The sequence below is a fragment of the Filicampus tigris genome, chromosome 6 (assembly GCF_054856515.1).
Source record: "Filicampus tigris isolate MCC_2025a chromosome 6, RoL_Ftig_1.0, whole genome shotgun sequence".
Classification (NCBI taxonomy): domain Eukaryota; kingdom Metazoa; phylum Chordata; class Actinopteri; order Syngnathiformes; family Syngnathidae; genus Filicampus; species Filicampus tigris.
Genome location: NC_141222.1, coordinates 19,049,285 through 19,065,253, shown reverse-complemented (window position 1 = coordinate 19,065,253; position 15,969 = coordinate 19,049,285). Strand labels below are relative to the sequence as shown.

The following is a 15,969-nucleotide window of genomic DNA, read 5'->3' as shown; positions in this document are numbered from 1 at the left end:
AAGAATTGAATTATTTCTCACTCTTTGTAGGGGTTAGGCGACATTTTTTTTTTTTTTTTTATTTAGTCAAAACTAAGTTGTCAACTTCATATAATGGGTAAAGTCATTGATACTTTTTTGGATTGTTAATTCGCTGTGTGCGCCTCCAAATATGAGCTTGCTCACTTGCGCTCCCCTTTGTACTCATTTGCACAGGACCCCCCCTTCCCAACTCGCATCAATTATTATTTATACTATTTTAAAAGGTTTATTTTCTTGACAACTTGTTTTCTCATATTATGCTTTGTTATTAGAATGGGATGACTCTTGTCTGTTGTGTTCATGTTCGTTATGGAATTTTGACATCCGCTTGTCAGGATTGCAATATTACAGTAACATTACAGTTTATTTTCTCGAAAAAAAATTAATGTTTTTTGCTACTTGCATCTGTTTCGTTTAGGTTAGCGTGTCAGTTCTGTTATTCACTGCTTAAAATTCTGTACTCTCGCAAGATTACTTTTTTCTTCTTTAAATATACAGTCATACTAAAACATATTTTATTCGTATATTTCTAAGTTGTTCGTATGACTGTATACAGTATATAGTTCTGGTTTAAAAAAAAAGAGAGAGAGAGAGAGCCCACAGCAAAATGATGAGTTTCAAAAATATGAACATTTTTGTTTTCTAATAAAATACTGACAACATAACTCCCGAATTCCAAATACAAATTTTGTCATTCAGAGCATTTGCAGAAAATGAAAATTGGTTAAACTACCTCAAAATCTGTTTTTCTCTTTTTTTTTGGTCTCCTAGTTTTTTCCATAGCTTTATATATCGTACATTTATTTAGTAATATTAGTCCAGTATTCATTAAAAAAAAAAAAATCTCAATATTGTTTTATTTTTTCACCCACTCCTTGATTTTTTTGTTTTTGTTTGTTTCTTTGTGTTCAGGTTCACTTGAGAATTATTCTCAGATTAGTTTGTCATCAATTTAAATGAAACTTTTTTGTCACATTGGATATTACTCGGTTAACTTGAGTTTTTTTCTGTTGCTTTCAATATCGTAGTTGAATTTTGACTTTTTTTAAAATTTCATTGATTTAATTTTTTGTAAATCTCAAAATTCCAGCTTTACTTCTTCCAATATGTCATATCGATTCATGCACCTGATGCGATGCGCTGTGACCCTGCTCCCGACAGGTGGTGCTGAAGGGCGAGCGTGGACGGGGACGAAGTGGCGAGATGGCGGTGGATGACATCTCGCTAGCAAAAGGCTCCTGCACAGACGATCGCGACCCGGCGAGTCTTTGACGCGGCGGTTCGAAGGAGAAACCAGAAAGAGAAAACTATTCAAAGATCATCTCGACGAGCCTTGACTCTTGGTCGGACTCCTCTTCGCACTTGGCGCCCCCTTGCGTCCAAACCAATGAACATCAGCACAGTGTGCTTCTCGTAATACAAAGACTGAACTCGACGTCAGTCTCATCTGACTTGGAGGCCTGCGCCCGTGTGGTTGCCATGGTATCTATCGCCCACCTACAACCCTACCGTCCCACCGCTGCCCGTTTAGTCGCTTTGCACAATTGCTGCGGTCACACCAGTGGTGGCCACTGGGGTTCGTTTCCTTATTCAACTGATCAGATCAAAGTTACAATGGAGTATCGGGTCCGCGATATGAAATTAATCTAGGAAAATAGTTGACTTAAATTGTTATACAACAACATAATGTAAAAAGACCAAAGTTGACATTTTACCAGAGCAAAATTGACGTTCATGTGGGGGGAAAATAATGGGATATTGCTGAAAAGAAATCATGGTTTGTATGAGAAAAACTAATATTGCATCAATGAATTTTACATTTTAAGAGACATTAGTTGAACTTTTTTATGAGAAAAAAGTATCAGTATTGTGAGAATTTAATGCTATTTTTACATTTACAGGCAAAAAGTTGCAGAAATGTATCACATCAATCACATTTGAGATTAAAGTTGCCATTTTATTTGTGGGGGGGGGGAGTAATTTGAAAAAAAAAATGCATGAGCAGTAAGATTGTCATGTAATAAAAACTTCTTTGAGAATAGATTTTCCAAGCACAGTTTGAGTTTATCTGGGGAAAAAAAAAGTTATGACAATTAGGATGAAACTTATTCACAAGATGAACATTTTACAAGAAAATAATATTCGATACGCATAAAGAATGCTTGAAATTTAAAAAATAATAATGCAAAAATAAAATTGACATTTAACAACAATACAGAAAAATCTATCATTCCACCATATCATGAGAAAGTTATAAAAATCATTCAATTAAAATATAGCTGGGAAGCCTTTACGGTAGGACGAAAAAATATTTAGAATAAAATTGGAAATTTGTGACAAATAGTTCATATGAGCCAAGTCGAGTTAAAATAACAATCATATTCTGTCGTATTTCAACTTTTTTGTTCCAATAAATTTTCACTCGCCTTGTAAAATGGACTTTTCCCAGCCAAATTTTATTCTCATAAAATTGCAACTTTTTTCCTCCCTCATAATCGCCGAATTGATATTTAAATCTGTGACTTGACTGTCATCATATTGTGGTTTTCTCTTAAACCGTGCAGCTATTCCCATACTCGCTTATCACAGTATTTCAGGCAACGAGCTACTAGCTTTATTTTTTTAAATCGCAATCTTTTTGTCCTAAGTGTCATGTGATCAGCCCATGGCTTTATACTGTATGCTGTACTCTACAATTGTTGTCTACCAAGTGCCGCTTTTACAAATTGTGTTACTGTAAATGTACTTACTCAAAAGCAACCATTCATTGTGTACTTTAGACATACTGTAAATTCACTCGTGCTAAATAATCTCACACCAAATCGCTAGTGATACTTTTTAATTGAACACCATACGTACAGTACTGTGCATTGTTGAAGTACAGTACTTTCTCAACACTCCCCTAAGATGTAAAGCACATTTATTGTATGCTTTGATAATGAAGGGCACTGGATGTTTTTTTTGTTTTTTTTACGTTACGTCATATGCATGTTCACCATATTCAAAATCAGCGCGGAGCCGATTGTAAATAAAACATGTTTGACTGACAGACAGTGTGTATGTTATTTACTGTACATGAAGCTACCAATCTGAAGCGACTTTCACCAAGCGGTGTCATGCCATAACTGATTTTGTGAAATAATCACACTTCTAAATGCTTGAGATTGGCTGGCAATAAATAAGCTTTGCGCAGTACAGCTCGCAGGACCACAAAAAAAGTTAATTCAACTAGTGACCTCTTTTCCACACTTTTTTTTTCACACACTGTGATCCTCTGAAGATGACAAAGAACCTGGGCTCACTCACCATCTGTGCCCATCAGCTTAATGTGCACAGTGTTCAAGGTGGTGGTGTTAACTCCGTCGCCAGTGTTGTTATTCTGGAATGATGAGGAATCCTAATAGGGTAAGAAGCAGTTGTGCTTTCAAGTAGAAACAACCTGACACAAGAGCTTTTAATATACCTGTTCTGTTGTGCTAATTAGCGGAAGGTACATCCGGCAATTTTTTGTAAGTAATGTCAAACCTGTAAGAACAATGGCTGAGTCGTAGTCAGATTTAAATGTACCTAAGCAGAATTAGCTCCATCTGATGAAGGGAGACTGAAGGCAGATATAAAATATGTTTTGTGTAGAGTAGCTTTTCTTCAACAAGAACAATTTCAACCAAGAACAAAGGCCGCAATGTCTCTTGATGCATAACCGAGGTGGTCGGGGGTGGTGGGGGTTTGGGTTGGAGTAGTCATCCAAGTAGATCATTTTCATCAATTCAACAACTTTACATTTTATGACAAAGTGGAACAGCCATTGACTTCCAGTTGTTTCCAAATTGTCCTGTAAAGAAATAATGGAAACAGAAATGAAATGATCTTACGCCTGTGATATTTCTATGCCATACTATGTATCCATTAACTTTATCCTTCCCTGCGCATATAAAGTATATCGATACTGTTTTTTTCTATGTGTGTATCACTTAAGCCGGTTGTTCTCGAAGCCTTTGACTCACCGACGTTTAGATGGCCACACTTTTTTTCAATGCGCTTTGGATCCAGGAAAGTGTAAGGGATTTCCAGACCTTCATTTCTTTTGTTGATTTTGTCGATTCAAATGCCAGGCTTTTGTGATATAATAGTGAGACCAAGTTGTTAAAACATTTTCCACCATTGATATGACTTATAAGGAGTATAACACAGTTTAAAGACCATTAAATATTTTTGAGAAGGAATAACGAGAGATGTGGCTGTGTTCAGAATTAACCGATCACATTCAAACGCTTGTTAAATCGGGGTCAGCCCACGCCTGTCACAATTTAAAGGGTCTCTGAGCCTACCCCATTAATTGAGAAGGACTGCCATAAATACACAAGACCGTTCTCAGACAGGATGCGAATTAGCACATCCAAATTCGAGGCCATGTCACTCAGTCAAAAATTGCTGGGTTATCCCCTTTGTGTTGGGATGAAGGAAAGTAAGGAAGGATAAATCTTACAGACAGATAAGACAGATAGGCAAAATGGATTTGCTTTATACGACTGTTGTGGTGTTGAGATTTGCCAGTAAGGCTACGTTGCTTCCCTCACCTATGATCACTAGTTTAGGGTAATGACTAAAAGCACAAGCTCACTAATCAAATAAGATTAAACTAGTTTCCTTCGTAGGGTGACAGGGATCCAGAACCACAAAAAAAAGTGATTCCAGCATAATGAGCTGCTTCCCACACTTACCGCTCCTCGGAAGATAACCAAAGCATTCATCAATGTGCAGTCACTCTCGCCATCAGTGCCCACCAGCTTAATATGCACACTGTTCAAGGTAGCGGAGCAAACTCGGTCGCCAGTGTAGACGGTCACGTCACAAACCACTATGGTTATTCTGGAATGATGAGGACTTCTAATAGGATTCAAGGAACCTCCATTCAGTGAGGGACAACTGGTGCCTGGAGCTTCTTAAATATGTGTGCTGTAAATGCTAATTACAAGGAGGTGCCTTACAGCAGGGATATGAACTAATATAGCCAACGTGATAAGCAACGACTGATTCATGGCTGTAGCTGTGGAATTCTCAAGAAAGATAAGCACGTTTACTTTGACGTCAGATTTAAATAAAATGACAGGATTGTAAAACAGAGAAGAAAATCTCTTACACACCATACACACGGTAACTCAATGTGCTTTATATGATTGAAAGTAGAAAAATAATTTACAAACAACATAATTAAAGACATTTAAAAGCAAAGTAAAGAAATAAAAAGTAACATTACTAAAAAGAAGAAACACTGCAGAACAAGATTTTGTAAGATGTGATTTTAAAAATGCTCTAGAACAGTGTTTTTCAAACTTTTTTGAGTCAAGGCACATTTATTTCATTGAAAAAAATCCCGCGGCACACCACCAGCTGAAATTGTGAAAAAGAAAAAAAAAAAATGCTTATTTTAACAATATGTGTTGTATTGTTTATATAAGCATTTTTTAACATTGAAGAATGACGTCATATTATAACGTCTTGAATAGGAATTAAATAAACACAAAGAAAAACTTTATAAATTTTATAATGTTTCATACTGATACCTACTCAGTGTAAAACATGGCTTGTTTGGATAAACATGTGTCACTAATTCGCCTGTCTCTAAACAAAGACAATTAGCTACCTGCTGCTGCTGCTGCCACCTGCTGGTATGGAAGAGTACTACAATGTCGTAAAGACATGATTACGCTGCCAGGCGCTAGACCGCACGAATTACGCACAAATTTCCCACGGCACACCTGACAATATATCAGTTTGAAAAACACTGCTCTAGAACAGGGGTCCCCAACCACAGGGCCGAGGACTGGTACCGGGCCGCAGGCCATTTTGGACTGGGCCGCGGCGGGCCGGACTGTTGAGAGGAAAACAAAAAAAAAATACGTACAGTACTTATGGTTTATTTATTATCAGAAAACATGTTATTTTGAAAATCTGTGCTCACTTTGCAGCCAAACTTAGAGGAGAATCACTGGCATGAAGATGAAGATGGACTTTGATGTACCGGTAGTTTATTTTTACTTTAAAATTGCTTGACGACATTGGAAAAATCCAAAATAATCTCTGCACTTTGCAAAGCCAAATTCAAACACTGTACCATATTAGTTTTACGTTGCGGTGTATCATTCAACAGTTGTATTTTACAGGTAAGGAATCGTATTCAAGGATAAAAGAATACTCTTAGAACAGTATTTGATTCAAAATATACATTGTTTTTTTTTTTCCCATCCAATATCAAGTAAATATCTGTTACAAGCTTTGTATAAAATTGTAGTTCAAAAAATGTGATTAATCGTGATTAATAATTTTTTTTAGATTAATTAGTTAAAAATCTTTAATCACTTGACAGCACTAATATAATCAAATATGGTCCCTCTTTCTTTTTTCTCCCATCTTGTGAAATATATGAGAAGACTGTGTTGTTTTGTTGTCAGAAGGGTGCTGTACAAAGTATTAACATTGGGGCGCTAATAATTGTGGCACACATGATTTGATGTAAAAAAATGATTTCTTAATGTAGGATTTTTTTTTCCAATGAATATATGCACCTGAATTAAAGGTTAGATTTTTCTCTTTTTTAAATTATGGTCCTATATTTTTTAGAGAAAAACTGAATTCATTAGAAGCCAAGGAAAATACCTCAAATTCATGTAATTTAAAGGTCAATCAAAAATTTCTAGCCGAATATGCTTCGAACTTAAAACAAAACATCAGCAAATTTCTCCATACTACAGTTTACAAGGATTAGCTTCACAACTGAGTTTTGCATTTTCTTTGTCATTTTCCCCTTGTTTTATTTTTATAGTGGATACTACCATAGAAAAAGAAACAGAACTGACCATCACCCAATGAACAATACAATTAATTGTATCAATTTTATGCACAAAGTAATTTTACCAGGGAAAAATAAATAATTATATACGCTCCGGCTCCACAACAATTCTTAATTCTAGCAATAGCAATAAATCACCACAAATTGACAGGTTTCTGTTACCTGGTCATTAGATGTCTTGTTTGACATTTAACAACATTGCAATGTTACTTAAAATGGTACTTTACTTGTACAGTTAAAACACACAATTAAGATGGCGATGACAGTTTGAGCCTGGAATTCTAAATTCATTTGGAAATTCTATCAACAGGGAAGTCAACCAGCGTCACGGAACACATTATATTGAACTTTGAAGGTTCATTCTCTTACCGTTTTTAAAATATGTTAGCCTACATAATATACTGTAAGTTTACCATACATTTGTGATTCAATAGACCCCGCCCTTTTGATTGCTACTTTCCAATGTTTGATGGCCACACTGTTGAGTAAATATACTTAAAAACATCGCTGCTCATTAATACTGTACACTCAAAACACAACAAAAGCAAAGATTTGAGATTCATGGCATCCTCTTTTTAGATTGACTTTCTAATGCTTAGATGGCCACACTGTTTTCTACGTTCTTTGGATCCAGGTACGTGTAAGGGATTTCCAGACTTTTGTTTCTGTTGTTGATTGTGATCGACAACTTGTCAAGCTCGGCTTTAAAATCCATTTGCAGCTGGCGAGGGATCTTCTCTGTGAAATGCTCCTCTAGGTAGTGTCCGAGGGGGACCTGTTGACGCAAAAAATACAATATAAGTGAATGTATAATGGTTCAATTATCCCCCCCCAATTTTTTTTATTTCCGGCAGATACTTGAGGTTGCATGTGAGTCTTGACAACCATTCATCATGTACTTTGTGGACTATGCGATTATGTACCCTGTGGTGTTCTGAGGGCATTGGGTAAGACTCTCGTGAGTCATTGCTTCCCTTCACAGTTGTAGTATGAGCTCAACGGGGTTAATAATTTAATCTAAAATTAGTTACTTGGAGTTGAGACATGATTTAGACCAATTTAACTGTCCATATACACAACAGATTATTCTTGTGTTGTTTCTAACAGGATTGTGTCCATTTGGGGCTGCATGGTGAATAAGTAATTAGCACGTCATCCTTCCAATTCTTAGGTTCGGGGCGTCAGACTTCATATTTGGAGTTTGCATGGGTTTTCTCCGAATACTCCAGCTTCCTCACACAATCTGAAAACATACGTTAGGTTCATCGATGATTCTAAACTGTGTGTTGGTTTGACTGTGAGTGTGAATAATTTGGTAAAATTAATGATCCTATTATTATCCTATTCTATCCACCTGCAGCGTGGGTACCCTTCCATGCACTGCAATGTACTGTTTAATAATAAAACCATCAAAATCACTAATAAACAATCCATCCATCCATCCATTATTGATGCCGCTTATCCTCACAAGGGTCGCGGGGCGTGCCAGAGCCTATCCCAGCTGTCTTCGGGCAGTAGGCGGGGGACACCCTGAATTGGTTGCCAGGCAATCGCAGGGCACACAGAGACAAACAAACATCCGCACTCACAATCACACCTAGGGGCAATTTAGAGAGTCCAATCAACCTACCATGCATTTTTTTTTGGAATGTGGGAGGAAACCGGAGTACCCGGAGAAAACGCACGAAGGCACGGGGAGAACATGCAAACTCCACACAGGGAGGCCGGTGCCGGGATCGAACCCACGACCTCTGAACTGTGAGGCGGACGTGCTAACCAGTCGACCACCGTGCCGCCCACCAATAAACAATGTTTCCTAATTTTTGAACATATTGGTATAATGTATGCAGAATGCTAAAAACATAGCTTTATTTTTTTTTTTTACTTGTGCATGTGCAAGTCAATACCCCGAGGCATTAAGATCATGAAAGCAAGCGGCTGTTTCTTTATAGGGTTGCTGGGATCACAGTTTGAAAAAAGTGCGGACAGTTCACTCATTCAAGAGTGACTGATATTCCACATCCAGGCACCATTTGAGGTGCCTCAGGCATCTATCCCAGATACCCCACAGATGCTTTCCTAGTGAGGTATTCAAGGCAAGTCCATCTTGGATGTCCAGAATACAGTGGGCGCATGTTGTGGAATCTATGTCTGGGAGATCCTAGTATCCCCTTTTGGAATTGCATGAGGTCGCTGGAGAAAGGGAAATCTGGGCTTCACTTCTTTCATTTCTACCTTTGCAAACCAGGTCAAGATGTACACAAACGTTACATAAAGAAAATGGATCATTGTGATAATAAAAGTATCTGCTTTTCCCCAACAAATCTTTTGTCATATCAAGTTTGGTCTACTTACAAAGTCAGACGACTGCCTGCTGAGAAGCCAAACTACGGACATTCCCTGAACAGTCAAGTTGATAACGGGCAACGTCTGCAACATTGTGGCCTCGCTGGTTGTCCCCTTTTTGGTTGGGGGAGGACGCTGCAGGGTCAGGGGCGTGTTGGGCATCCAGCCACCATAGTCGTACTGCAATAAGGGTTTGCAAAAATTTTACACCTGTTTAGACCAGAAGGGGATGGGATGCAAGGGAATGATGGTGTGTATCACCTGTCCGCTGTTTACAGCTGCATGCTGGCACGAGCTAGTAAACATCACCATGGTTGTGAATTTGATCAGCTCTGATACAGAGGTGAAACTCTGAGGGATACCTGGGAAAACGGGTGAGAATAATGTGTCACTGCGCGATGTTTGAGCTGGTGAGTAAAATGTCAGTGGTGGGCATTTTACAAAATTTTGCCAATCCATCATTCGTCATCCGCCAGCTGCCAGGGTACCCGTCCGTCATTCGTCAGTCTGTCATTTTTCGTGTCGAACTGAATTGTAATCATCCATCCGTCAATACGTCAGTCAGTCCGTCATTTAAGTCCGTTAGTTAGTCCATCAGAAGTCCATTGGTCTGTCATTCGTTCTCCCAAAATAACGTCCGAAAAACGGATGTCTGCCGGTGACTGACTAACGTCAGTGTCGGACTGACGGACCACCATTGACGGACATGGTTAGTGACAATTACGTTGATGGATGAAAACCCAATTCCATCATTCGTTTATTTTGAAATGGTGTCCCATCATTTGTCAATCGTCAGCAAAATGGGCATCCGTCAGTGACGAACTGACGGACCGGTCCGTCAGTCTGATGGAATGCCCACCTCTGTAAATTGTACACTCAGGTAATAACGTGTAGCATCACTGCCAGTGAGGATCACCTGATTGTGGCTGGGAAAGGAATCCATGTTCAAAAATGTCCCCGATATAAGTCTGCAGTTCAGAGTCTCGCTGGACTTCATCGTCACTTTTGTAGTAGTACTGTATCACTCCCTGCACAAATCTTTAGAGAGAAACGAATACTATCATTACACATCCATTCTGCTAAATACTTACATAGGGAATTAGTTGAAGATGATTTAATTCAGGGTAAAACAATAAGAAAATGAATTCCTATATTTTATCCAGATCCTCAAAAATGCGATTGGTTCTTCCTGGGCTCATCTGCCATCCCTTTACAAAGTTATGTAGAAAACGGTATTGTATTATTTTTTATGAGAAGAACACTTATCATACTTGAACATGATGTTCCAAAGTTGGAGACCATCATCCCTGTAGTAGAAGTTTGGCACGTCCTGCAAGTCACGATCGGCAATGTTGTCGGGGATGCAAAGGGATCTGTAAGTGACCGAGGACAGCGATCTTGCCACGATCCTCGTCAAAGCCTCGCCACCAGAAGCTGCATACTGACGAACAATCCAAAACACGGCGTAAAGAGACGATCACCAAGGTCGCGTCGAAAGCAAATGTTGACTGTTACCAGAGTGAAGACACCATTGGGTCCCATGAGCCGATCCCGAGCTAATTCATTGATCTGCAGAGTGTATCGAGTGTGGGCTACGAGGAGCTAAAGGGATAGAAGGAAGGACCATGAAACAAACTCTTGAGACAAGAAAAGTCTTGAATAAAAACACTCGGTCGAAAGCAAATTGGGAAAGCTCCAGTTACCTTGTACAGGGGATGCACCATTGGCAGGTTGCGCAACAGTGACACTGCGAAAACCTCGGCCAGCAGGTGAGTGCGGAGCAAGTGCGCATTGAGCTGGTGCTCTGCGAAATCGGCACTTCTCACAAAAATCTTAGCTGTCAGCCAGTCGTATGTAGAGTCAGTTGGGAGAAAGATGGGGTTGTCCTCACCCGGAGTCTGCTTCAGCTGTGGGAGGAAGAGGCATCCGTTTAAGGATGGATATATGGCTAACATTTGCTGCTGCATGCAAGGCGAGCATCCCAACTTCCTGTTATTCATACTTATGTCCAATTTATCCTTTGCTCTGCCTTTTTATACGCAAGAAGTCAGCACGCACTGTTCAACGTATCTGCACAAATGAGGTATCAATAGATGCGTCTCGGCCAGAGTCGATTCAGAATTTGTTTTCATAATTCCGTGTGACCGTGGCGAGACAGTTCTTAGAAAACACGTAAAAAATCCCACTGATATGAATGGGGAGCTGTGGCAAAAGGGACCACACAAGTTCCTTTTTCCAAGCCAAACTGCTCTTGCATACAGTAACCTCGAGATGTGACTTTCATCTCATTTTTGGCCACGATGTCTACTCAATTTGCATCACATCTGGTGAGTTTGTATAAACAAGGGTCTTCCTTCAGAAAAAAATACATAAACACTTTCATGCCACAAAAATGTATTTAGTACTTTTTATTTGACTTGAAGCAAGGTAAAGTCACAAAAAGGCTCGATTGACCATACTGTTCATTTTTTTCCCCTTTTTTTGATATTATTCTTTTTAGATTCAGTCTAATTTAAACCTGCTCTAATTCAGTCACTTTTCAAAAGTATTGGAAAATAACCATATCAACACATTCTCCAAACCCTGGCCGTTCTAACAAGTCGTATCGTGTCTCCAATGATTTTCTCATGAGAGCAATTTGTTTGAGGTGTACGCTCTCCCCATGATTTCAGTTTAAACCCATTGTGACACACAGGTGCAGATAATTAACAGATGCCTCTCACATGACACAAAACATCCTGCCACCCAGCAACATCCCCTACCAATTAGGCACTGATGGCCATTCCAACTTTTTTTACTGAAGCGCTTCTTTTGGCACAGCTGACTGCAAATCTTAACACGGCAACAGCGGTAAGATCTGTATCAAGAGCTGCCTACCACACAACAAAGCCCCTTTAATTATATATTTTTTTTTTATATATTTGTTCGTTGGGAGTGGGATTTCCAAAATAAAAGCACACAATTTAAATTTGGGGCGAATTTACCTCTAATGTAAAAATGTTTTGACTGACTGGCACCGTTCCAACTTAATTTAAAACTTATGTTATTTCTATTTTATTTTATTTACCTTAATGTACACTGGCGTAAACGAATGTCACCTGAATGGCAATTGGCATCAGCTTGTCATCGTGTCTTTTGTGAAGCAGGAGGAGCGGCGCTGTAAGGTACTGCTGATTCCCTTCGACTATGTTTGCTGGAATTCCGTCCAGGTTCTTGTAGTCACACAGGTATATGTTGCCTTGCTGTTTGAGGGCAAACAAATCTGAGTGCTTATTTTGTAGATAGGCTACTACATACAGTAACAGTATAGAGCAATGCAGAGATGTTGTGCCTTTGACAAAATGCTTCTATAATGTTCAAATCTAAAGTGAGGACTGAGGAGTTAGTGACACAAACTCATACCTTGAGCTCTTGAGAAAAGTTCGAGCCATCGGGGATGGAGATCATGTCATCAGTCACAGGGAAGTTTTTGGGTAGAGTTTTGCAACGCTGAATCAAGGTGGGATGGACACCATTTAGATACTGGTATGCAAATAACTCATCCTCCTTCCAGTGTTCCTGAACATAGTCTGACAAAAGTTTTCCATCAAAATACAAGAACGCCACAAAGAATTTCCCCTTCCAACTGTATCATTAAGTACTCTTAAATGTGCAATTTATAAAGTGAAAAAGCAACTCGTTACACTCAATTTACGTATAACTGCTAAAGACGAGAGCAGAAAAAAACAAAACGAATCCTCTTTCGAGCGCTTGGCCTCCTTTTTCAAGAGAGAAGACCCATGAAGCCTCAGTACCTGATAAGGGTGTGTCTTTGTTATGGAACACCTCATTGATATCGTCAAGATTTGTCCAATTTTCCTGGTTGTCAGTCAGCCCCTTTAGCTGAAGCTCAACCAGCCTGGGAAACAAAACAAGTATAGAATTTAGCATGTCAAATAATAGCAATGTTGAGTGAAAGAAGGTAATGTGAGCATTGAAGGCTTTGATCCCATCACGCTGTGGAACCTCAAAAGTCAAATGACCCCGAGGACATATAAAGTAATTGTTTACAAAAAATAGACCATATTTCAAAACAAGGAAATACCTGTGCCTATGTTCTACTTTTTTAAAAACTTTTGCCACAGATGAGGAGCACTATAACCAATGATTGTATTAATCTTATCATTCTGTAAGGTTTGGAGGGCTCTTACCCGGTAGCCGCTGTGAATGCAAACTCCGCAGATTTGGTAAAGGAGAACTGGACCTCATCTGGAAGGGTCAAAGGACCTTCTGCCTTAATGGTGTAGGGCATACCCGGGGAATACAAATCCCAGCTGTTGGGCGGTGGAAAGGTTAATGCCTTAAGGTTAGTGTTGTTGTCCTATACAGTGTGATTTAAATATAACAAGAACATAGTGGGGACGGTGAACGCTCACCCGTAGTCTACACTTCGCTGACTCAGCTCCTGCTCCCTTGCGTATTGACCGAGAGGGTTACTTTCATCATACATTTTCAGAGCTTGCAAAAAAAGAAAACCAACAATTTGCATCAAGATTATTTGCAGGTATTAAATACATGATGGCAGACAAAGCACACAAATCAACCCACCTTTGCCTTCCCTGAAGCGATGAGTCTCGCTGTCACTGATCCAGCAGTAGATGGGAAAGGTGTAGATGTCATTCTCGGGTGATTTGATTTCCACCTTGGCAGGGAACCAGGCATCACTGGGCAAAATAAGCCATCGTCGCTTGTCTAGTTCTATTAGAACCAGCCGTCCAAGGGATTTTGGGCAGGAAACAGTATAAGTAGACACCTAGAAAAATGACAGGAAATATTGTCTGTTGAATTCGGTTGAAAATATTCGTTGCACCATTATGATTTAGGGACACTCCTGTTCTGTTAGCTCCATTCCAGATGAGCAGTTGGCTACTGCAGAAACGCGACTTGAATATGGCAACCTGCAACTAACCTAGTAGCAGGAATGAGGCCATTGGCATGAGGCACAGCGTGGAGAAACAGGGACTTGAAAGAAGTGACAGCTGGCAGGTCGACTTGCTGGATGCTACCATGTCCCAGCTAGCTAGTGACAAGGTGCCAACCACTACTGACAAACACTAGCGTAAACTGGGCTCCACTGTCTCCATTATTTGTCTCGGGGTCCTGCCTGATTCCAAAGCAATGAGATCCAAATGGTGCAGTTTTAGGTCTAACTGGTTAACTCTAGACCTAGATCTTCTGGTTGTGTGGGGTGCTCTGGTCGATATGTCCAGATCTGTCTATCAGGGTACAGAAAACCTAGTGCTGTACAAGAATCATGATCTCTGTCCCCTAATGCTGCCAAAGCAGGCTGTGGTTGCCTAATTGGCACTGAAGTCGTTGCTGAATCAGTCAAGAGCTGCGACAAGAGGAAATAGAGGTCTTGCCAGTGGCAGTGGCAGTGTAACATGAGTGGTGCAACAATGACATCTGACGTGTTATTGAGACACATTGGAACTGTTATAAAATTAGGAATAATGCACAATTAGTCTCTTCTAACAACAGCCTGGTAAAACAAACATATGTGAAGTAAAATGGTGCTTAAAGTAAGACAGCAAGGCAACCATAATTTGGCTCAAGTTCAGAAGGGTGTTGCCCCACACAGAAAAAGTGTGTTGCCTTATTTAACCTGATTGAAGTAAATGTTGAAGGGACAAAACATGGGAGGGACAATTTCAGCTAAGAATGAACAACACTAACATTCTTACTTTAACCAAAGCTAAGTAGCGTATGTACTGTATAGCAAATACAATTCAGATTGAAAACAGCATAATGTATGAAACCTTATCATTATCAACATTTACATTTATTTAAGTATGCTGTGTATCTATATATATATATATATATATATATATATATATATATATATATTTTTTTTTTTTTTTTTTAATTTCCATCTCACATTTAATTTGTACTTTTATAGTAATGATTACACAAAAAGGATCATTCGACAGTTTAAGTCAAAGCAACAATGTTCTTTTTTGCCAATTTAGAATTGAAATCGAAACCGTTCTAAAAAAAACAAAACAACAACATTGTTTTAAAAATAAAATAAACTGTTGAAAAATAAGTAATAGAGAGACTTATGCTTTAATTTTTATGATCCAATTTATAAACCTAAACATTTAAACGGTCAATTTGTTTGCTAGTTGCACTGATAAAACAGGAATTGTGGAGCACTTAAACTCCCAATAAACCAACTTTTGGCAATTGCAGGACCACAAAAAAGTCATTTGAACCGAGTGAGCTTTTGTTTCACAAACACTTACCGCTCCTCTGAAGATGATCAGAGACCTCAGCCACGTGCGGTCACTCTCGCCATCTGTGCCCACCAGCTTAATGTGCACAGGGTTCACGGTGGTGGCGTGAACTCGGTCACCAGTGTAGACGGTCACCTCATAATCCACCATTGTTATTCTGGAATGATCAGGAACCCTAATAGGGACAACACGGTTCTTCTTCCAACCAGATACAACAGCTTTTTATATACCTGTACTCTATATCCAAATTTGTGGGAGGTACCGGCAGTAGGCTTTTGTCAGGAACGTCAGACGTGTATGAGCAATGTTTGATTCAGTGTTGTAAATCCAGATTTCCCATGAAAGATAAACCCTTTCACTTTGAAGTCTGCCTTCCATGCACGTACTGTATTGTAAGACGTACAATAGTCGCATCTTCCTGGGGCGTGTCAAGTTGCTGTTTTTTTAATTGTTGTTATCTTGTTTAATTGTCTGCGC

The 15,969-nt window shown here is 39.2% G+C and overlaps 2 protein-coding genes across 3 annotated transcripts in view; one reads left to right on the top strand and one right to left on the bottom strand.

Annotated features, from left to right (window-relative positions):
* npnta (nephronectin a) overlaps nt 1–3,070 on the top strand; it is a 48,992-nt gene extending 45,922 nt beyond the window's left edge. For both annotated transcript variants that reach the window (XM_086032530.1, XM_086032529.1), the window contains one exon: nt 1,183–3,070. In XM_086032530.1, the coding sequence (XP_085888656.1) occupies nt 1,183–1,293 (111 nt within the window). In that variant the 3' untranslated portion in view covers nt 1,294–3,070. The remainder of the gene's footprint in view (nt 1–1,182) is intronic.
* Nucleotides 3,071–5,171: 2,101 nt separating this feature from the next.
* LOC147146093 (arachidonate 12-lipoxygenase, 12R-type-like) lies at nt 5,172–15,789 on the bottom strand. Its single transcript, XM_086032528.1, has 14 exons — nt 15,502–15,789; nt 13,805–14,009; nt 13,633–13,714; nt 13,408–13,530; nt 13,012–13,115; nt 12,620–12,786; nt 12,316–12,459; nt 10,921–11,124; nt 10,733–10,819; nt 10,489–10,658; nt 10,134–10,255; nt 9,479–9,579; nt 9,227–9,397; nt 5,172–7,646 (listed from the first exon to the last, which is right to left on the bottom strand). Exons 1-14 carry the CDS (start codon nt 15,640–15,642, stop codon nt 7,467–7,469), a joined length of 2,001 nt encoding a protein of 666 aa, XP_085888654.1. The 5' UTR covers nt 15,643–15,789; the 3' UTR covers nt 5,172–7,466.
* Between the last annotated feature and the right edge of the window lie 180 nt (nt 15,790–15,969).